At 50.9% G+C, this 23,407-nt stretch overlaps 3 protein-coding genes across 3 annotated transcripts; all 3 read right to left on the reverse strand.

Moving 5' to 3' along the window:
• Positions 1–1,012: 1,012 nt before the first annotated feature.
• On the reverse strand, positions 1,013–5,341 carry ENH_00038120 (hypothetical protein, conserved; the record flags this gene model as incomplete). Its single annotated transcript, XM_013580473.1, has 9 exons — positions 1,013–1,114; positions 1,418–1,541; positions 1,725–1,799; positions 1,939–2,098; positions 2,304–2,467; positions 2,630–2,708; positions 2,934–3,207; positions 4,185–4,566; positions 5,064–5,341. 9 exons carry the CDS (start codon positions 5,339–5,341, stop codon positions 1,013–1,015), a joined length of 1,638 nt encoding a protein of 545 aa, XP_013435927.1.
• A 2,676-nt stretch (positions 5,342–8,017) lies between these two features.
• Positions 8,018–9,157, reverse strand: ENH_00038130 (hypothetical protein, conserved; the record flags this gene model as incomplete). The annotated part of the gene is made up of 3 exons (XM_013580474.1): positions 8,018–8,185; positions 8,466–8,673; positions 8,865–9,157. 3 exons carry the CDS (start codon positions 9,155–9,157, stop codon positions 8,018–8,020), a joined length of 669 nt encoding a protein of 222 aa, XP_013435928.1.
• Positions 9,158–14,156: 4,999 nt separating this feature from the next.
• Positions 14,157–20,245, reverse strand: ENH_00038140 (hypothetical protein, conserved; the record flags this gene model as incomplete). Its single annotated transcript, XM_013580475.1, has 3 exons — positions 14,157–14,558; positions 14,789–15,018; positions 15,208–20,245. The coding sequence occupies 3 exons, from the start codon at positions 20,243–20,245 to the stop codon at positions 14,157–14,159; spliced, it is 5,670 nt and encodes a 1,889-aa protein (XP_013435929.1).
• Between the last annotated feature and the right edge of the window lie 3,162 nt (positions 20,246–23,407).

Raw genomic sequence — 23,407 nt, forward strand, 5'->3', positions numbered from 1 at the left:
TGCTACTGCGGAGCAGCATGTATTTAATGATTTTCGTCAACAGCACTGCTCTAAGCAAACACTGCCGAATTACTAAAGCGGCCGGCTGGAGGCTGCAGAGCCAAGTTGAACATCTTTGCAGCAGTTTTAGAGACCCCGCAGTTATGCTTTCGTTCCCAGATGCCGCTCTTCACCTCCCTACAGTTCTCTACTTGCACATAGGTGCGTGTATGCACGAAGTGCGCTGCCGTCCATATCTCTCCCAGGAATATTACACATTCATCAATGTGCATGAAAACACATCAACCATGTACTTTATATAGAAGGCAGCGTGCATAGGGTGTTCACCATCACTGCAGTGCTGCTGAGTGAAGCTTCTGCTTGTTTGATCTTCCTCACTATCCTTCTGGTTGTATTCTGAACGCGAGGCTTAATAAAACAGGTTAAAACGTATGAGCTGGTCGATTAGCGTGACATAGCAAGTGGCGAATCTATTCCAGCAGGTGACGAATCTCCTGCGACTACGCACTACGAGGAATTCTGAAGATCAAAACAGGATTACTGACTCGCTAGTTCTCTACAGTGCACCATAGGAAAGCACACCTCTTTGCCTCTAACATCTCTGATTGTATAAGCGCATGACCTTTCAGTGATCGCTTGCACACTAAGTAGGCTGTGTGTGAAGTTGCATGCACAAACAGAAACGCATTCAAAGAGCGAAAATGAATGAAACTGTCTGTCATTCAATCTGAGTCTAGAACTGCCACCCTTACCCTGTACATCTTTCCACGCCACTCTGTATGCCTCGAGGGATGGCGCAGTTAATATCCTTGCTCCCAAATGCTTGTGCCCACATGCACTGCAATATGTGAGCAGAAATGGAGAGAAAATGACAGGGGAAGGGGAGCGGACAGTTTAAGAACTAGTTCGCGGGTGCTGGGCTTCTATGCCGCGGCAAAGAGAACCCTCCCACAAACAACAAAAACGTTTGCCCGTAACCAGAGCTTACTTCAAATAAAGTTAAGCTGTGAAATTAACGGCCTTTTTTCGGCTTCTTCAACTCCACCTCCACGAACTTTTTCGGAATGCCAAAGTGCGAAATCATCAGCTCAGCGACTGGCCGCGCAACGTTGCCCTGTGCAGAGTAAAAATAAAAAAATCAACTGGTAACAATAAGCAGCAATTGCTCTATGTATTACTGAAAATATTTAATATTGGCTACTGGCTCAACCGCCGATCTATTATCCATTGTTTGGGGGCACGTTACGGACGAGTACTGCTGCTGTGCCTCTTCACCCGCGCCCTAGTGATAAAAGATATGTCTCCCCCCAAAATTTGAGCAAATTTAAATGCATATGCATACTTGGGAGGTAGACCACGGTAGTGCAGTTAAGACACCGATGTTTTTTGTCACAAATCATATTTGACGTATACATACCTGTACAGAAACAGCGGAAACCACCTTCGAGCCAGGTGGGGCATAAACAGAGGCCGATGCTGCCAATTTCTTCTGCAAGAATTCTGCAACAGCTTTTGGCTCGACCAGAAAATTTGTGACGTTCCTAAAAGGGCAAAAGAAACACGAAACTACAACCTGGTTGCATCAGGATATATGAAAAAATGCCGCAGCGAACAGCAAACCAACCTTGTTGCTGCTTTACCTCTTCGTGTTCCCGTTCCTACTTGTGCAGCTCAAGTACTCGTTATCGCTGCTTGAGTTATTACTTTTGGTGCCGGGAGCTCACGCTATGTGTGTGAGGTGCTTCCGTCCCCCTTGCTTCTCCTCCACTGAAATCCGGACAGGGTTGCATGCACCCCGCCTGCAGCAGCCACGAGCGTGCACAAAAAAGCAAGAGAACTACAAAGCGAACGACCGCGGTAGGATGAACCACAACAGCACCAAACGCGCCTGCAAACTAGCGTATAATCAGATCACTTCGTCAGCAGGCTTGTACATACACGATTCTTCCCTGAAGTAGTGGCAGCTCTCCCTCATCTCTAAGGACTGCATGGCAAGGCTGTGCAGTATCCATCCACCGCACAAATATTTCCCCTTTATCCATTACCAATTTTTCCTGCCCTGCTGCCTTTGCCTCCTCTCTTTCCTCCTTGGTCAGGACTGCGAACGAATCCGCAGCAAAAGGAACGGCAATATCTTTGTCTACTTTGTTCCTGGCCGTCATTGCTTCCACTCTCCTCTTGGGCTGTGTCCGTGTGTACAGGCGTGTTTCCCGTATGGGTGTCCGGTTGCCTTGCAGGTCATCAAACTTTATTGAGGGTTAAGCCAGAGAAGCCTGAAATACTGATTGCAAGTTGAGACTGACCTGCGTCCGCCAAAAGAGGATCTATCGCAACGGTATTTTCCCTACTCCCCGAAGTGCATCGCGCCGCCTGTGTCTCTTCCTCGCCTTCCTCCTTCTTGGCATTTTGCACATCGAAGTACTTCACAAGCACCTGCCGGTATTCCTCAGCTGTAAAGAAAACATTCCTAAGACACCGCAACCCACAACTCCACGGCTAACAGATATTCCACAAGCACACAACCCCTCAAAAGCTCCTGAAACTTTACAGCAAATGCTGTGCAAGGCAAAAGCACATCTCTCTCTTCGTCCCTACCACTCTCTACTGTCGCTTCCTGCCCTTCACTTACTTCCCAGTGCGAACTTCAACTGCTGCGAAAATTCTGCAGCACTTCGCAGGAGGTGCGCAAAATTCAAAGACGAGCGGACCTGAGAAATGGCAGCGTGGGGAAGAATTAGATTCTAAGAACTACGATGCCAGCTGCATAGCTAGTCGCGAGCCCTCAGTGCGTGCAAGAGGAATTCAGGCAGACAAGGAGATAGCGACATGCAGCAGTAATACGGACGTTCAAATTGGTCAAAAAGAAGAACGAATCGGAACAAATATAAACAAAGCAAGCTCTGTCTACTATGAAATTCTTGTCTGCTGCCTACCTTCATCTCCAGAGCGTGCAGTCCCCGCAGCATTAGGTGCATCTCGAGTTCCTTCTTCTCCTCCTGCTGCTACTGCTCCTGAAGCAGTTGGAGATGTTGCAGCAGCAGACGCTCCCGCCCTCTCCACAAGTTTCTTTTTTTGTGATTCGGGGACAGGGGTGTGTTTGCAGTAGTCGGGATGAGATCGGTTTATTTTCACGACCGACACGATGCCCCTCTGCTCCTTCGTCTGTATTAGCTTCTTTTTTGTGGCCCCTTGTATGAACTTCCCCAACTGTACATACACCCCAGCACTGCGTTCCGGAGCAGGAATCAACACTGCGTCTGTCAAAATACGCCTTTCGTGTGCAAGCAAGCCTTTCGTGTGGGCCGTCTCCTGGTCGATGCCTAATTGAAGTGCAATAGGGTGGGACGCGGCTCAAAAAGACTGAAGAAAATAAGTGCTATGCAGCCATCAGCACCGGCCAGCAATAGCAGCAGAAGTGAACTGACTTTCTTTGCTGACGATCGTCGAATATCAGGGGCTATGAATGGGCCGTCTCCCTTTGCGATTTTTGTGTAAAAGATTGCTGGAGCCTCTGTCGTAAGTTTACTGTAGCGACAAGGACAGAAAAGAAATACTGTATATATACATATACATATATTGACAGTACTCAGGAAGCAGGCGCACCCTTGAATGCACGCATATCTGTTGTGACCAACTACTGAGCACCGCCACTTCAACGATGCGCCCACTCAACTTGCCTGTATAATGCAGAAACGTCAAGGGGTAGTTGGTCGTCCGAAACAGCATGCAACGTCTCTAACAAACATAAATCAAGGTATCCATCCTGCTCCTACGTAGATAAACACATACACGCGCCCAATGAAATACGTGCACTTACGTATTCATAAGCACACATACGCGGCCTTGCGGAGATTGATAGATGTACTGTTCTACGAAAAGCCTGTATGCGTGTGCGCCTGCTTGTGCGTGTATGTGCCTGCGTGCGCTCCACTCTTCACTTTTATGCACAGATGCATGATGTTCTTTGCAGTCAAGTGCAAATGCCTTTCGTTTTGTCAAGATGAATCAACAACTACTGCACACAAGTACGCGGAATTAGGCAAAATGTGCCAGATACAGGTGACTACTGCACACCTGTAATGATTGACCTTCAGTGCACAATAAAGATGGGCCTTCAGTGAACATGCCCATCTGTCAACCTGGCAAACCAATGAGGCACGTGCAAGCATTTGAGGGCATCTGACCTCAACGGTTAGCTCTGACTCCAATGTGTTAAGGGGAGCGTCCTCTCCTGAATCAAGCGGGGGGCAGGTTTGCCTCCCTCCTTCCGCTGCATCCTCTACCTCCGCAGCAGCACATGAGGCAGCAGCAGCTGGGGACGCAGAAACCGGCGTGGGGGTGGGAGCATCTGTGTAGGCCAACTCTTCGCTCTCTTTCGCAGGAGCACCCGCATGGGAGGCTTCTGATTGCTGCGGTTGCTGCTTCAGCTCCGGTTGAGCCAGAAACCCCGGCAAGGACTCTGAGGGCCCCATACCGCAAGACGCCAGCAACTCCGCGTCGTCTCTCCCACTGAAGACCTGAGTGGAGGTGAAAAGTGGGGGCAAAACAACCTGCTTCCCGTGGTTCCTATCAATCAGCAGCAGCAAAAAAAAGAAGCAGCAAAATCAATGGCAGCAGTAATAGCAGAAGCAGCACAAAGTACAGCAAAAGCTAGTGATATATTAACTCCAGGTCAAAAGCTACATACAGAAGGCGACTGTGACGGAGAGGGACACCCGAAAACAAAGTGCGGCAGACTTGAGGCGAAATAGGCTTGAAACTAAGCACGGAAAGGCAGATGGGACGAAGAGAACAATGCAACGGAGGGACAGAGAGGCATGCCCAGATTCACAAGTTGCCCTGAGGCAAGAAGGGATCACGAGCTGCGAAGTTGGCAGGGAGGTCAAGACATGGGAAGATACAGAGGTTTCGAACAGAGGCGAAAATGTCAAACTGAGCATGCAAAGGATTCCTGTATCCAAAGACTAGGTAGCAACAGCAACAACCGGGCTGTACATCAAGACCTGGCACAAAAAGACACAGGCAGCTGAAGGGCCACACACAAGGACAAGCATTAATCTCACCACAAGGAGTCTCCCAAACGATGCATGAGATCAATGGCCTTCCCTTTTTCACCCAAAAGTTCTAAGGAGGGAGCCCTTGTAACAGCTCGCCCCACAGCAATGGGCAATGCGTTCCCGGCAACACGAACGGCCCAGAGATCACCAAACTCGATTGAGTTAACACCCGCTGCTCTCGCTGCAGCTATGGTTAAGGGCCGACAGACACCCGGAAGCATCAAGTCGGCCCCCTTTAGCACAAGCTGAGATACTGGAGACGGCACTATCATGCACGGAAGCATCTGTGGACAGCGCCACAGACCGTGAACCTGCAAAAGCAGCAACACCGCTGCAGCAAAGTAAATATTGGAGGCATATGGCAAAGATAGAGACCTCACGACGCGAGAAAGTATTCAAACAGGGGAGAGCAGGCTAGGGAACTGCAAATGGAATAACGTAGATGGGAGGCCTGTGCCTCTAAAACATTAAGGTGTGTTGTAAAAGGCAGTAATATGTATCACTGACTGTAGGGAATAAAAATCCATTTATTGCCGCGAGTAAAGGAATGTCCCCGACACAGTACAAATTGCATTTGTTGGCGCTGGTACAGCTCATTAGCGGTGCGAGGGCACCAGGCTGTTGGGGGCCTCCTCCAGCTGGAGCAGGTGCTTGAGGCAGATTGACGCGGGTGATTGTCACCCCCTCTTTTTGGGGCAGCAGTATGTCCGCATTCTCTTCAGTAAGAAGCGGGAAGGAACGCAAAAGGGTTTCCCGGAGTCTGCCAGGCGCCAGGGTGACACAGAAGGAGACAAGTAGAGCTGTACTGCACTCTTCTCACGTATGAGATTACCTTTTACCCCCTTGGGCTTATCTCTCGCGTACTGGCTGCCATTTAGCTGCTCAGATTCATCCTTACACGTACGCCATTACACCATTAGCAACATGGTTTCATGGCTGCCTATCACCGTACCAACAATGAGTATTCCACCTCCAGCCCCGCGGCGGTGCTTTGCAACCAATTACAGGTGAGTATTAGTGGCAAGCTAGCTACATAGAGGATGTCTTGGGTAGGTGCCGAGGTACGCGATGGTACTGAGACTCACTTTTTTCTGTCCTTGTTCCCTAGTTGTGAGTGGTTGCCGGCTGGAAGAGGCCGACGAAACATTGTGAGTTGGCTCCTCAATTCTTCGTACTGCAAACGAAACAAATCCCAATCTTCAGATATAACCTTAACTGGAGGCAGAAGGCTAACGCCCTAGCTAGCAAGCAACCCACGATGCACGCCGCCTAAGCATTCCCATGCCCAAGTCGATCCTCATAGGTAACGCTGCCGGCGTCATGTCGGAGCCGGTAGGATCTGCAGCAGCTTCATGACGTGCCCCTGCTTTTCTTTGACTTCGAATTGCGTAGAACAACGGCTGTTTGAGCTGATGGACGTGAACAATAACTCACCTTGCTATCTGAGCAGCTGCCAGTGCAGCTCTTCACGAAGAACAGATGGTAAGCCTTGGCTGACTCCTTATGTTACGGGATAGCTCAGTGTGTAGGTGTATATGTTGCGTCTCTAAAAATTAGAAAATTGTGCTCTTGAGCGAGAGCGGAGAAACGTAGGCAGCAGAGGTGCAGAGGCTCCCAGATGGCTTGAAAGACGTTTCTATGCAACTCCTACACTTCTTAGCATACCGTTTAGACGGAGTGCTGAATGTTTTAGCTGAATAAAGGAGGGGGGCGAGTACGAGATCCTTGAGGGCAACAAGATCTCGCGCCCCACAGCTGGTCTCACTGGCGGCCCCAGCTGCGAGCAGCTCGCAATATCAACTTAGTTTATCTTATACGTGTCTCTCACAGAAAAAATATTAATATTTTTAGTTGAAATAATAAAGCAAATGTCAGTTAATACCATGTTGGTCCTGTTGCCGTCTTTGATCCCACCGACAGCACTGCATTTTACTTCATCACCGAGCTCCCATACTGGATGCTCTAGGGTTAGGGTCATGAACTACAGATCCTCTTGTATGGAGTGCCCTCTAAGCAGTTTTCGTGTTTTCTGCAATATAGTATAAGGGCATGTGAAGGGTCCTGCAGAATGTTATAGAATTAGTCCGGCTTTTTGCCCTCACTGCTCTTACAGAGGCAAAGCTACGTAACCGTTGGCACTTTTTCCTACCAGTTCTGATCATGGACCACGTATTCATGGGGTGTGTCGCTAACTATTCTTGGTCAAGAAACACCGATATGCGTGAGACTGGGCAGATGGGCATACCTAGGGCACGCGGGCCAATGTCTTAATACCGTGGACTGATATGAAGTTTAGCTTTTGATGCGGCATGAAGTAAGTGGTACATGTCTCCAGAAGCTCGCCTAGATATAACTGCAAGGAACTCGCGGTAATTATGTGGCATACATAGAAACATCCGTGACTGTGGGAGACAAGCTCGCCCACTTCCTAGCTTCCATCCCTTGGCCTCAGGAGCTAGTGCCCCACTTAAGCCAGGGAGAATCAACCGCAAATACTGACGGCACGAAGCAGTGGACATAGTCAGTATTGTCTGTATTTTACTTGAAGGTTTCACATTTAAACTGCTTCGCTTTGTCTTGGAGAGAGGCTCACAAAATCTACGACGCAGACGGTAACAGGCTAAAACGGTGCAGGCCTTGCTCTCTAGTTGCACTGCAAGGACTAACTCAGCGAATATGCATATCAGCTACAAATGGCAGAGAGAAAACGGAACACACTTCACAATTGTGTTTAGCCAAGTGTTTTTATTTCTGTTATCTGCCTGTCTAGACAAAGATATGTCACGCAGTTTCCTTGTGACTTCAGTACATATTAAAATACAGAAGCAACTCAGCAATTCCTGCATTAATGTGCAGAAAGAGGCCTGCGCTAAAACAAAAAATTAGGCTGGGACGCAAACACAGACGAGATGACGTGGGAAAGAAACGCCACTCATTGATGCTTCCACCTGTGTTACATTCTAGGCACGCTGAGGTGCTGCTTTCCCTTTGGCTTTCGCTGGCGTCTTCGCCTTTGCCTTTGCCTGAGGTTGATACTTGGCGGCCCACTTTGGCGTATATCCCACGAAGTGAGACAAACGTATGCACTGCGAGTTGCCGCAATTCATGCTGACTTGTCCCGGTGCAATCTGTAAAAAGCATTACAGAAAAAGCCTTAGATCAATCTGCTGCATGGAGCGTGCATAGAAGTTACAAAAGCAAATGACCACTTTGTTTTGTGTTTTACTATAAGTGAAGAGCTGGCCCCATGCTTGTGCGTAAGTGTACCCCTGCCCAAGTTCTTAGGTGTCTCGGCGACTACTCTGGCTGGTGTGTGTATTTGTCCTCATGTTGTTCTTTTCTTTATCTGGGAAGCGGCACGTTGTAAAATTATAAAGCGTTCAACGAAGTCTCCGGGTAATTCCATACCTGTTTGAGCATCTTGAGGGAGTCGTCATCAGCGAACAGAAATGACAAGAGTTTGCAGACATAACTAGGAACCGTTTTGTCTTGGCCTCTTTTCTGCACCTGAATTACAGGCAGGCCCTGCTCCATTGAAGTGTCTCCGTGCCACAGCACACAAGGCGCACTAGGGGAAGGGTCTCCCAGGATAGGGTCATCTGTAAAGCTGACGCTCCTTTAAGCGAAAACAACAAAACACATACGCGCATAGTGCAGAAAGGCCCGAAAAGGCGACAAAGCTAACAGTGGCTCATTTAGCAAGCACAAGGCGCCTGCCTACAGCATAAATAAGAACAGATAAGAAATAATCGCAGACGTTAGGGCTGCAAGCCGGCTAGTAAGCAGGTTTAGTTCTCCGCAGCTTACAGGGCAACAGTTTTAAGAAGACCGAGTACCTCATCCCTTTCCCAAACTTTTGCTGCTCTTTTTTGAACGTGAGTGATCCATTTCTTGGAGAGTAGCTCCGCATTGGCCTCGCTGTGGGGCTGAAAATTTGGCTTTTCTGGAGGGCTTTCTACGGCCTCTACTTCTACGGGCTCTTCCTCCCAAGACTGCGTAGATGCTGAAGACTTCGACGCCAGAGTGCGATGGCTGTGTAACTCGGATGTACTGTTGCTGCTCCCCCAGAAGTTGCCGCAGCAGGAGCGCCAGCAAGACATTTCAGCCCAGGTCGAAAATAAGAAAAGCTAGCCAATACAGGGGGAAGCGGGAAAGTGTCAAGGCAGCAAGACTGGGTCCAAACGTCCCCGAGGCCACAGTTGGTGCAGGCGGCCAAGAGGGGATAAGGGGGATGCCAGTACAACCTCAGCTCCATATCCATGCGCTCCGAGACTGCCACAGTCCCTATAAATAGGTGTTAAACTCGAATATATACTTCAAGGGCGATCACAGCAAAATTGTGCTGGGGCCTCCAGCGCTTCAGGGGGCCCAGTTGTGTCATCACCAGTTGCGGGTGAGGATGACAGTAATTGCGTATTCCAAGTTTCCTTAAATGAATTTTACAACGTGAAAAACGCTATAATTTGAAAGCTTCAGCGGCTTGACAATACAGACACCGCATCGACCCCAAGAATCGAGCCACGGGCCGCGAAGAATGACCAGCAGGAAGGAAAGGGACGAAAAAAGCAACCCGCTGCAAATTTAGTGCTTCAAATTTACAAACTGTACAATATTCAGCATTTTGAAACTCCTCAAAGTTGGAGGCAGACAAGATATACGGCCCTCTGGAGCATCGAGCAGTGACGGTGTTGCTGGCTCTGGCTGCTTGAGCAAGCAGAGTTGAGCGTAGTCCTGAAAATGCCGAACCCCTTACACGGGAACCTATCTCTCAAAGGCTTCAACAACTTAAAAAATGGCTTAACGCATCTTCTACCTCCTTCTTTTTGGGATCATTCACGAAAAACTGCTATTGGGTGGCGCAACGTCCGCTCAGTCACGACTCAAACTGGCCGAGGCGTTTGACCGTTCCCGCGCAAGGTCTCCAGGCGTCTGATCACCCAACGCTTAAGCAACAAATAAATTTCTCTAATATATCAATTTAATTCGCAATGCGCCTTTGGTGCAGGAGATAAACTGAAAACGCGAAAGTGCACACATAGGTCGCTGACGCTAGGTGCCCATGAGTCATTGAGGAAGCTAACAGTTAAGCCTCAAGGGACAAGCGAGGAGGCAACTCATGGAAGCATCTTTGCTTGAGTTTGTATAACTAATTTGCGGCACAAACTGGAACCCCAGGGGCGCTTCGCAGTCAAGGCAAAAAAGCCAACACATTCAACAATCGCACAGCATTTGTCAAGGGGCCTTCGGCCACGACTTCATCTCTACAATTAGAACTCCACCTGCAATAAAAGTTACCAAGTAGCTCACAAAGTGCCAGAAAAAAACAAATATTCAGCGTTTGCTCGATCAATCACAAAGTAGTTCGCTATCGAACAAGCGTAGTAATATCCTATGAAAGCCTCCATCAACGCGTTGAATCCCCTTCACGTTACTTTGCTCGGTCTCTAAATCCGTGTATGAATTATAACATTTCATACTGCGGGCAAAGTGCCACTCAAGAGGGATTATGGACGCCTGCAGAGTAGACGCTGACCGCAGCTCCAATAAACCGTGTCGCTCTGAAAAACATATTTCTGCTTAGTTCTTTTAAAATTCGGCCAGGTGACGTTAATTCACAGTATATCTTGTTATGCATGAAATTCCTATAAAGGCGCCACTGAGGCACACTGAATTGCCATGCCCAGGAACAATCCAACGCTCTCGCATAGCTGTGCTTGAAGTCTCCCAGCAATGAGAGTGCGGCTCCAAGGGTAGTGATACACTTCAAAGACTTGTCTTCCTGTTGCTGTTGCATACTTTTAGCCAGCCACGTGCAACTTGCATTCCTTAAGTCTCAAAATTCCATAGGCTTTGTAGGTGCGACTTCCGTCGCTTCAGCACTTGTCATCGCTTACTAGGGCAAGCTCAGGAGGGTTTCGATTCCTCTACCCTGATTTGACATATATGCTACGCCGTTCTAAGTCATGCTATGGAGTAGTGGCCTCAACGTAGCATCATAGACCATGGGGTCTGCCTTGCAGACCTGTTGCGCGAGCAAGCCACCTAGCAACTACAAAAGCTGAGGCGACATGCCTTAGTAGTGCCTGAACTGCAAAGAAGAACTGCGCAGAAGCACCCGAGCTACACGTCACGGACCAAAAGAAGTTAGGCTCGTTGTCCTCATCCAATGAGCGGGCAGCGAGGACCAGGGAGCCAGCACCGACACCATGAGTTGCAGTTTCAACATTGGTTATTTTTCTGATCACAGCTCTCCAAAGAATCATTATAAATAATTGATGCAAGAGACAATACTTTATGACGAGAAACAATGCCCGTTGTAGAACTCTGCAAGCCCTCCCCGTCGGCCGGCGCTGCGAGATACAGCCGCGGCACTCGCGGGCCCTTTCAGGCACGAAATGCCCTCAACAGGAAGAACACACCTGAAGCCTTTGCAAGCTAGCTCTGGTTGATACCTGCGTTGCAGTAGCCCCACTGTTCTTTTGTTACCTAGTTTCCCCTTCTGTGAGGCTGCCACGCGTCCATCTGCTACCCTCTAACGAGATACCCATAGTGTCATCAGCCTACTGTCTGCCTACGGAATTCTCAGAGCACTTTAGAGAAGCCGAGGAATCTATAATGCAGTCGATTGTGTCTCCTTTTTAGCGGTACCTCACGAGCGTAACAGCAACTTGTTGGGGACGCCGTCGCTGTACGTTGTTTCCTTTTAAAGAAAGAAGCCTAAGGATGGCCATCTTGGGTGCGCCTCCATAAGCTTAATCAGGTAGCCTTTTAACAGGGGAAAAGCACCGTTAGACACGTGCCCAGGTAGGGACCCCTCTCCGCACTGTCTTGAACCGATTTTGTAGTGGTCAGAGGAGTATTCAGTTAAAGTAATCTTACACTGATATGGAGGCATGCTGTCCCCTGTCAGGGCAAGCAAGCTGAGGGAATGCTATATTTGTTGTTCTGTATACACAGCGATAAAGGATTAGCTATCAAACATTTCCAGCTTCGTTCTGAAGCAGTGAAGAGGCTCCGCATAGGCTGTTGCCACGAAGTCCTTACCTGGTGACAAAGTGATTTTCCACTTTTAAACCAATATTCCTGATTTTATGTATATTGTTCATGCGTTGAACTGCAACGGGAGCAGGCAAGCAGGAAGTGAGAGCAGCAATCGCGACTTGCCCTCACCCTCGAGCCGTCTGAACCACTCCACACCACTTCAGACATTGGGAATTAAAGACCTATCGCATCAAGAGCATTCCACTTGTAAGAAGGAGGGGAGATGCATTAAAATATTGGCTAGAAAGGCGTAACAATTCCTTCCGGCCACCCACTCACAGGCTTGCCTTTATAACTACAGCATGCGTCACAGCACCGTAGCTCAGTGGGAGAGTGGGGGGCTCATAACCCCCAGGTCCATGGATCGAAACCATGCGGTGCTAGTCCCGTACCCTTTTGTTCCGTCACAACACTGTTTTATGAAGTGACTTCAAGCGCAAAACTGCAAGAAATTTCTTTGTGGGAAGCCACCTGGGCCCATTAAACGTGTTAGGCAAGGCTGAGTAGGCTTCCACAATGAACCCTGGTCAACCCGGCAAGGCAATAAACACAGTAGGTAGCCAAAAGGTAGATAGGCTGCACACTAGTGCAAGCGCTCCTTAAGCCGATAGGAAATATGGGTTCCACCAGTGCTGGTGCATTTCATGCGCGACTCGAAGGCGCGCTGGTGCTCCAAATAATCGGCTAATGCCCTACGTTGCCCCACCCTCGCCGAAAAGGCAATCAATACCATTACAGCACACTAGGAGCTGACAACACCTTGCTGACAATACCTTGCTAATGGTACCTCTGAATTCCTAAAGAGAGGCCTCCTCACTTTGAGGGATGTCACGTGCCTGTAGAGAACATCGACGCTCAGTAAGGTGCGCGCACACCCGTGCTCCCGTTGAGCAAGAAAAAGCTTTTCAAGTGGCTTTCTGTTCTGTTTTGACTAAATTTTGTTCTAGCGGGGGCCAAGTTAAGAACTCTGGCCTCCATCCAAAAGGGGGAACCCTGCTTGATGCCTTCACCCACAGCAACACGAGAATACTATAGGTCCGACATTCCTGCTGCCGCAGCTGAAACTGCTTTCGCTGCTAAGCTTGGTTGCCTCCCTGTTGAACAACTGGCACGACTGCAAGCAGCTCGCACGCACTTCTGTTGCGGCTTTGTTTGCTAGCCTGCTAGCTAGCGGCTTCGTCTGTGTCCTTTCGCGCTTTCTACGTCCAAGAAATCCAACAGGCCTTTCAGTTGTTTGATTCTTCGCAGCAACAAAGAGCAAGCTGATTTGCACCAGCACCTGCAACCGGAGCCCTTACTGTTGTTTTGAGTCCATCATTTTCTCCACGTTCACCTGATGAGGGGTTCCAGAATAGGAAAATACGACGGCCTCTGGGGCCCCTTTGTCCCCTAAAGCCCCACACCGCGTCTAGGTCCCTTCACGACTTCTATCGACGCAGAGTTCTCCGTAATGCGGGAAATCTCTTGCGGACCACTGCGTAGAGCGCTACCACCAGGCAAGACGCACAAGCGCCCCAGTTGTGACTCCAGAAGACGGATAGTGAGGCCTGTCGGTGACCGCAGCCCCTAGATGCAAGTTTCCAACGACACAGTTTTGCCTATTCTCATCAATTCTGCAGCCCCTGCACGGAAGCACTCGAGCTATTCACCGCAGGGACCTGCTCTACCTGATCGCACTTTAGACTCCTTATGTCCATTAGAGGAGTCATTTGCTGCAGCTAAGGGAGCTTGCATGCTTGCGGCACACAAAGAGACAGACACAGGGTGACCCAAAGCACTGCTGCTGGTTTTGTCTCTGCTGCTGTTCCTTCTGCCACTGCCGCTGAGGCTGAAGCCTGCATTGCTAGTGTTTTTCCCGTGTGTCTTCGCATAGCTGCCGCGAAAGCCCTGGTGTCTCTTGACTAGCCGGAGGATTTCACAATTCTCAAGATAATCAGGACCCTTTTAGTCCAACTTGTTGTTGATTTTGTTGCTGCTGTTGCTTTTGCCGCCTCCCCTTTATCGGAAGGCTTCCCGCGTGCCCAACGCTACCTCCTGTTGCTGCTTTTGCAGCTGCCCTTAGTGAATTTCTTGTTGTAAGAAAGCCTGCGTATCTTGCTGCAAAAGCAGCAGCTCTTGGTGCGGCTGCTGCTGCTGCTGCACAGGCGGCAGAACTCTGTCCCCGACTCCATGACCTAAGGGGTGCCCAGACGCTTCAAGCCTTAGCGCTACTGCTTTCTGCAGGGCCATCTGATAACCCAAAGCTTTAACAGAGTAAGTCCTAACACATGAGTCTCCTTCCCCGTAGCGGCAGCACCAGTACGGGTCTTGCGGGCCCCTCAGAAACAGCTGCACCTTCGCAACACGCTGTTGTAACAGCAAGTCGAAAGCGCATATGACAGGGCCGTTAGGGCCCCCCAAAAAGCGACGTCCTACGTAGCGGTACTTTGTTACGTCTGATGCGTCTGTTGCGCCGGACTCCTGCGGCAGTAAGCGCATCAAAAGCAGCGTTGCCAGGTAATCATACACACGCAGCACATTCCTACAAGCTTTGACAAGAGCTGTTTCTGCAGTCAACACCAGAGAAGCCGTGCCACGTGTGGCTGCAGCTGCGCTTTAAGCAGTAAATGCACCAGCATCGTTAAATCTTGCATGAAAAACAAAAAATGGCTACAATAACAACGGATCCAGCACTTGAAGTAGCGGCTGACGTTGTACATCTGAGGATTCCAACCAACTCCACCAAGCGGGTGCATCGCTTGTTCCTTATTACTTGCCGTCGTTGCGTCAGTTGTCGCTTCTGCTGCGGCCACTGCTGTTTCCGTTGCCGCATTACGTTCTAGATCACTTGGCACAAGAGAAGGAAGTCCCCAAAGCGACTCATCTGGGGCAATAGCGGAGAGGCTTGGGTCTGCCAGTAAAGCCACAGACTCCGCGGTTGCTGGAATACAACAGCATGGCACCACAAACAGAAGCCTTGCCAGCAGCTGCAATATTGCTACCGTAACGTTAAAAGCAGTTCTCTAGACAGCAACGGCTTAGCATGAGCAAAGAATAGTCCAAACGGCATTACCAAAAGTTACAGGGAAAGGGGAAGGGTAGCAACAATTGCAGCACAAACGGATCACACCTGTCAGGCAGTCCTTGACCTTGTCTGCACTTGCACTTGAAAGAAGGCAATCAATTATTGCCAACATCGTATTAATATCGTCAACGAACGCTCGCACGAGTGCCTCCTTGTGCTCCAGCAAACTGTCTGTCTGCTGCTGCAGCTGCAGCAGCCTTGCTTCCTCGCAGTTGCACTCCTCCAGCACTTGAGAAACAGTTCCCCATGCAAGGCGCCACCTGCCGCAGCTGCTGCTGTTCGCGACACTAGCAATGACGCAGCTGCTGCCGCAGCCGCTGCTGTTTTTGCCTTTACTAGTGTCTACTTTGACGTCAGAAGAGGCTGCAGCCAGCCGCTGCGATATTTCCTCTGCTACCTGTTGCACCGTCGCACAGGTGAGGACTGGCTTGCTGCTGTTTCGCGCTGCCTTGAGACCCTCAATGAAAACGCTTAGTGGCGCAGCCATGGCTGTGGAAGCAAAATGCTGCCGTTGTTGCTGCATTCGCTGCAGGGCACACTCCCGTGCTTTGCACGTCTTATCTTCATCCGAGCTCTCAGGGAGCCCTGCATGCGCTTCTTGAGTGCAACCCGCTTTGTACGTCTCCTGAAGGGCAGCAGCAGCAGCCGCCGTGCGGCATAAATGTAGCGCCACATGCAAGAGCTGTGCCGTCTGCTCGTTGCTACGAATCGCCACCTCCAGATACCGCAACTCGCGCGCCACTTCTGCTGCTTTCAGCTCCAAAAGCCGCCAGTGCCGCATGACAGCTGGGACAGCCTTTTCGTCAAGGACTCCGCCAGCTGCTCTTGTCGCTGCCGCTACTGCCTTTGCAACGACCGCTGCTGGTAAACGCCTATCGTTGCAGCTTCCTTCAAGATCTTCCGATGAACCGTCCTGGCTGCTCTTGCTATGATGCGCTGGCATAGGTGGAGCTGCTTTCGCCTTTGCCTCTCCTTTGTTTGGAGCAGTCCCACAGGTTTCAGCGCATCCTACATTAAAGCTAGACGTTTCAGGGCATTCTTCGTTCTTAACGAGATGCCCCGTGTGCTGTATGTCTGCCTTCGCCAGCGCTTCTTCAGCTTTGGGCTCTCGTTTTGCTATGGGCTTCTGTAAGAGAAGCCTCCTGGAAGCAGTGTCATCAGTGTCAGCCACATTGCAGACCGAGTTGATGCTGCTGACCTTGCATCCCTTGACTAGATCTGCTAAGGCCTTCCTGTTACAAATGCTGCTGCAGTTTCTTGTGTCGCTGTACGTGCTGTTGTCCTTAATGCTATTCCAACACCATCTAGGAGGGAAGGAGGAAGCCCTTGGAGTTCTCAGCACCGGTTTCCACGCCAAAAGTGTTGCTGTGGCCGCTGCGTCTGTTTGAAAGCCGTCTGCTAGAAAAAGAGGTATCCCCGAAGGAGGTTCTCTTGGCGTATCATCATTTGCCCCTAAGCATGAAGGTCCCGTGACTTCCGTACCTTTCATATTTATAGAAACGCCCTCTGCCGTAGCTGATGTAGAGTTTACAGGCAGTAACGACTCCAAACTACATTCGCTCTGCTGCTGTTCCTGTTCCTGCTGCTGCAGGCAGTGGAGCGTGCTAAACCACCGACTGCCCAGAAGGCCCCACTGGCACATCCCAGGAATCTCCTCCTCTAACTGCATGGTTGCTGCTGCTGCAGCTGAATGTGTCGTCGACGCAGCAAAAGCGCTCGAATTTCTCCACAAGACTGTTGCTTTTTCCGAAGCGCCAATGCCAAAGGCAGCCCCACGTGTGCCGAGGCTGCCACAGAGAAGCAAAAAGTCCGACAGGCGGGCCCTCTGTAAGGGCAGTAGGGGACGCCTCCTTCGAGGCTTCAAACTACAACTGCAGCCCCACACTGCAATCCTCGATGCGGAGCATTTGCAGATAGCCGCATTTGCGGAGTCATGAGTAGTTGCTGGGAAGTCCATCGCGGGCAACAGCGGCTGTTGCTGCCGACTCAACATTTTACCTCCTCCAACGCTCAAAATACTGAAGGAACCATGATCTGTGCGGCAGCTAGGAGAAGGTGGCAACACGCCAAGCGGCGCAGGGTGCTGCTGCTGCACAAGCTGGCGCTGCTGTTGTTTTCTGCTGCTCTGAGCACTGCGATGACCACTCGACTTTCTTCTCAGAGCCCCTTGAGAGCCTTTGTTGTTGGCGGGAACGCCCATATTCCCCACTGCTTGTGCTAAAGGGGGCACTATACGATGCAACTGCTGCTCAGCACAGTCCTTTGGAGAGCCCTCCTGCAGCATGCTCTCAACTCTCCAGTTTGAGCAGGCGCCCATTTTGCTGCTGTCTAATGCTTCACTGACGGTAGTTAATCCACAAATAGAAGTTCCTACCGACCTATTCATGACAGTCCCTATTGCTGGGTCGGCAACAGCATCCCCGAGCATCCCTTGCTGCTGCTGCGCCAGGCGTTGCTGCGGCAACGGCTGCGCGACCCCCATGGATATTCCTTTTGCTCCAAAGCAAGGGGATCCCGTGTTGTTGGTACCTGTTGGCAGCGGGAGAACCGATTCTTCCTCAGGGCCCGTCGTAAGAGTTCCCTGGGGCATCGGAGACCCTAAAGAATGCTGGAAGCAGCCAAGGCCCTGGGAACCTTTGAATATCTGCGGGGTCCGGGTTCCCTGTGGACCCCCTAAAAGCAAAGCAGGGCTGTAATCCCAGACACCTGTAGATGGTACATACGCAGCCGACCCCTTAGCGACCCATGGGTGAGTCTTTAGGGCAGACAGCAGTTCTCGCCAGTCTGGGACGGTGGAACTTCGACAGGCCCCAGATGGAAGCCAGCCACCCCCCATGACTGTGCCATCCCCGCCTTCCGCTCGAGGTCCCTCTGCTTCCGGAGGCACCACCCAAGATGACGCATCTGAGCGGCTCTCTTCATCGGCGACTCCACCCCTACCTGGTTGCCCTACGGGCCAAGATGCTGCATTGATATCTGCTTGTGCAGGTATCCCTGCATCTGTTGCTGGAGCTGCTGCCGTTGCCATTGGCCGTTGCTGGGCATCTTCGCCTTCAGTAGCAGCGAATTTGGTTCCAGTAGCAGCAGCCGCAGCCGCAGCAGCACGGCTGAGGGCCAGAATGCCCTGATGCCATGTGCGTACCTCTTGGTCCGTCGCTGGGGATCCCGTTAAGTGCACATAGACAAGAAACATCTCTGCAAGTGCCAAGGCGACGTCGTTAGAGTGTCTCCTTAGACTGAAACTCTTCATTCTCTTTTTCCCCCCTACCAAGTATCGAGCTCGCCACTCCCCTTTTACAGGGTGGTGATAGCACTGTCGAGCGATAGCCTCGGGGGCTGCCCCTGCTGCTGCAGGGGGAGTCCTTGAGGCGGCCTGCGCTCCTACTGCAGGTGGGCCTCCTGACACAAGAGAAAAGCTCTCCAAGACAGAAGAACCGTGAGACAACTTGAGGCATACAGAAGCGTCTCCAGGCACTTGAGCGTCCCCTAGAGGCAGGGCGCTCGGTCCGCATAACATGCTACCAACAAACGTTCCGCTGCCTAAAGAGTCTGCCTGTATCCCATCTGGAAGTGAAGGACCTGCACAAGGGCGACAGGGGGCCCCGCAGGGTCCACCAGGTACAACAATCTCAGGCGCCCTGTATGCCCGGGACCCTTCCTCTACAGACAGCAAGCTCAGTCGTTGAGTACTGCTGCTGCAGTTGCTGCCGCTACTGTCGCTACTGCCGTTATGCACAGATATGCCTGCAGGACGAACAGCACCAGTAGCACCACTTGGTGCTGCAGCAACAAACGGCGCCTGTTGGGCATAAACTTGACCCAGAGACAAAGTGGGGCTGTACAGATTTAACGCTGATGGCCCCTGTGGCACATCCTGCAGAGGAAGTCCCCCAAATGCCGGCTCTGCCGCAGGACACACAAAAGGCAGAGGCCCGTTGTGGAGCAACATTGACTGCTGCAGCAGCTGCTGCTGTTGCTGCGGCTGAAAGGCCTGATGTGGCGGGAACTCTTGCGCAGGAAGCATATGAACCTGCTGCCGCAGAGAGTGCTGCTGCTGCTGCTGCAGAAATTGCCGCTGTTGCAGCTGCACTGACTGCTGCTGCCGCTGCACCATCGAATCCTGCTGCCGCTGCACTATGTGATACTCTTGCACAGGCTGCTGCTCCTGCAACAACTGCGGCCGACGGTGGTCGGGCTGCTGCTGTTCTTGCATCAACTGCTGCTGTGACGGGTCCACTGGCTGTTCCAGCTGCAGTGATTGCTGCTGCTCCAGTAACTGCTGCTGACGCTGCTGCTGAAGGAAAATTTGCTGCTGAAATAGATGCGGCTGCTGCCTCTGCTGCCGAAGGGAACTGTCAGGCACCTCACTTGAGCCTGAAGGCCCTTGTAGCAACATTTGACTATGCGGCTGCTGCGGCACGAACTGTTGCTGGAACAGTAGCTGTTGTTGCTGCTGCTGGTGCGGCTGCATCGGTAACATATCAGCAACAGAGCTGGAGGTCAGCCTCTTGTCACTTGCCCTTCTTTTGGCCGGCCTTGTGGTACAGCTGTTGGTTCTGCTCCCCCGGCTGCCGCTGGTAGCGGCTAGGACCGGCGTGTTTCGCTTGGTTCTATTGCTACTAGTGCTATTCGTGATGCTCATAAGCCCATTGCTTCGCACCGTCCCAGCAGACGCTGCAACAACAAGTGGGGCGTCGCTATTGGCTCCGATGACTTCACCATTTAGTTGCAAGGGCGGCTGGCGTTGCTCACAGCCAGCCGCCGTTGCTGCTACCGCTGTTACTGCTGCAGCTGCTACCGCTGTTGAGTTGTTGATTTTGGCCGTCATCTGCTGCTGATGCTCTCGCAGTGCAGCGTCAACCTTCAACGAAGAAACACACCCTCCACCCAATTTGGAGCTGATAACCCAAGGCAGCTCCGCAGCGCCCAGAAGCTTCTGTGGGTCGCCATGGGTACCGACGGCTGCACTTTCACAGTCTGAGACGGCGTCGCCGCTGCTGCTGCTGCTGCTGGTGCTGCTGCCACTGCCACGTCGACAAGTGTGCTGTTGCAGCTCCAACGTCGAGCGTCGCTGCCGGTGCATTTCGGCGTAGCTGTAAGAGCAGCAGCAAGCAGTGGGCTCTACTGGCTTCTGCTGCTGCTGCTGCAGGTGCTGCCTCAGTTACTCATGGACGCAGTGCGCTTCTGCTCCCGTTGAGGATCCTGTGCTCCGCAGGACCCCTACAGCGGGACAAGGAGGACCCCTCATGTACCATAAAAGCTATTGATTTAGCTGCTAAGGCCCTCTGCCTGGCTGGGGTCAGAGCACCGCCCCTGGGGCACTGCAGATCAGCGTGTGAAGACAGCACAAGGCCCAGAGAGATCACAACAGTGGCAGAAGGGCTAGGAGTCACCTCCTTCGTGTTCTGCTGTGTATATTCGACCATTAGTCGCAGTACGTGAGGAGGCAGTCCTCTGTGTGCTAACTCGAGAAGGGACCTACAGCCCACAAGGGCCTTCCGTGCCTTCCTGTTGCCTTGTTGCTGCCGTGAGTACCGCTACTCCCGCTGGTGCTCTTGCCACTGCTGTTACAGCTGTTGCTGCCACCGCTGTTGCTGCTGTTGCACGTATTTGCTCACCTACAGGCCCCTCTCATTTTCGTCGGCTCTCGGCATGCACGGCCTGGGGCCCCAGCTGTCCTCCTGTGCCCGTGCGCGTCTTTTTTCGGTCTGGCGGCTGTACTTGAAACGATATTGATAAATGACCTCAATTAATACGCTGAATTTACCCAGATCTGCTGGTAGATTTGTTGCTATCGGCTGGTGATTTCACACCTTTTGTTCATCGGTGTTGCACGTGGTAGGCGGCAGGCTGCTAGCTGTTGCTTCTGCATTCCATACTTTCTAAAAGCGCACATAGAATTTAAATTGAATAATTAAGCTTATTCCAAACCGTAGTATGGCACTTACAACAGTTGTTCTGTAGCTATGGCACTGGCGACGCAGAGGCAGTGTGTCGTATCGACAGAGCAATCGCAGTCTAGTTGTTTTGCTTAGAAGCGGAGACACCCTTCTACTTCCGTAGCACTTAAGTCTCCTATGACTGCCCATTTCTGCTATAGTATACTTGTTTCTATGTGGGTTCCCGATACACCAGAAACGTTTACAGAGAATCCCTTGCCTACCCAGTCTCTGGTGGGAGGCTGTGCAGAGGACGGAGAGCCCTTTTGTTTCCGCTGCTCCTCCTTTACCTCCATTAAGAGAAGGAAAGTGAATTTAAATCAAACTAAAGCGGCGCATTGTATTTAGAGTTGGCTTCATTGGGAAGATATTCGAGACACCGCACGATCTGCAGGCCACTCAAAGGGAGAGCGACAACGAAGGACCGCCTAGAGAGCACTTCTCACAGCTACTGTACCAGCAAAGTGCCAAATGCATTCTGCCATGATTTTTTCTGCTGTTTTTGTCTCGGCAGTGTGTGGTGGGTTGGACACATTACGCTATTTGAACGCTTCTCTGTAACCTGAAACAGTGCGCCCTGTGCTGCCACAAGTTATAAAAAAACAGTCAAATTTTAATATCTTCGGTGCAAGCAACACGAAAATAAAAATTGATTGTGTTCCATCACGCATGGGTGGCTATTCTTCGTCTACTGATGAAGCCAAAATCCGCATGTACACCTACATTACACTGGGACTATCATAAATAGCACAAAAGAATACAATTGGCTGTGCGCAGTTGGGAAGTTCAGTTGAAACCCCTCAATATAGGCACAGTACAATCACTCTTACCATTTCGACCGGATGAAGTGTGCTATGGTGGGCATTCTGCGGTCCTGGTGCCCACTCTGCCTTGCTTTAGCTAGCTGTAGATAAGCGTAGAGAGGTATGGGCGCTTGGCACTGGCTGAATTCCGCGTACTAGCTATGGCTTGCCGATTTAGGCCTTCTGATGAACAGTGAATGTTCTTGTGTTGGCATTAATTGCACGGAAGGTCATCAGACCGTGGGTACTGGGGATGAAATTAGACAAAGGCTGAGTTGCGTTGAGAGCCCCCTTACGCCAGGGATGTGGTGCCCTTCAGATGCAACAGCAGCTATACAAAATCAATGGCTATCACATTTTGCTTCTTCCTTTGCCTGTTGCTCTCCTTAGATACGCTTTTAGTGGGATTTCGAGCTTGATGACTGTTTCAGCCTACATTCCCAGTAAGAGGCCTGCGTTTATTTGCTTGATCGCAGATGTATGGGAAAGCATGTGCATGTGTGTGGGCAATGGACACACACACACACACACACACACACACACACACACAGACACACACACACACACACACACACACACACACACACACACACACACACACACACACACACACACACACACGCACACACACACACACACACACACACATGCATCCATACACACTCGCGTAGGCCCAGTTAGTTGTGCAATGCATATATGTTTGAAAGTTCATGAGTTAGGATTCTGCGGAATGCGAGCCAGTTGGTTCTGCAATGAGTTCTGCAAAGAAGGCTCCACGTACATAGTCGCGCTCAACAATTCCCGTTAGGCAAATAAAGAAACCCATTCGGAATACTGCCAGAAGAGTGGCTTGCGAGCACGCGTGCCAGTAGTTCGAGCCACAGACAGTTTTTACAACTGTTGTATAGCTTGTATCCGTTTTCTCGTCTCATTCGATGTAGGACATCTGCATACACTATCGAAAACTAAAGCTTACAAGCAAAGAGGAGGAACATGCACAAAAGTCTCTTTGCTGGCTGTCTTTGGTTCACCGCCTGCGTTTGCACCTGAGGCGCAACTTGCCGTGTACGTCTATTTATACGTCTATTTATCAGGGTATCTGCTGTCTTGTGGCTTCGCATTTGTTGGGCTGCACTTAGCATTTACACAACCATCTGAACTTTTGTCTGCCGCTGCTCCTGTTTGTCTTGTGCTTCCCCCTCCTCTCTGTCCTTCCCTGCGTGCACCTGATTTGGCGTGCACCGGCACCTCCGTCTGCCCTCCTGTCTTCTCTTCTTTCCTTTCACCTCTCTCTCTTTTTGTTTCTGTGTGCTAGCCTAATTTTGTCTCTTTGCTTGCCTATGTTTTCCTTCAGTGGGGCACTGTCGACCTCCGCTTCAGTTTGTCCGTGTGCCAAGTGCTTTCGGAATTCACGATGAGCCTTCCTGTTCTGCAAACGCCCATCCTCTATGCATGTTTGCTTTTAGCTTTTTGCCGCTACAAGTCTGGTTGTTGATTTGTTGT

Source organism: Eimeria necatrix, genomic scaffold (genome assembly GCF_000499385.1).
Source record: "Eimeria necatrix Houghton genomic scaffold, Enh_scaff27, whole genome shotgun sequence".
Classification (NCBI taxonomy): Eukaryota; Apicomplexa; class Conoidasida; order Eucoccidiorida; family Eimeriidae; genus Eimeria; species Eimeria necatrix.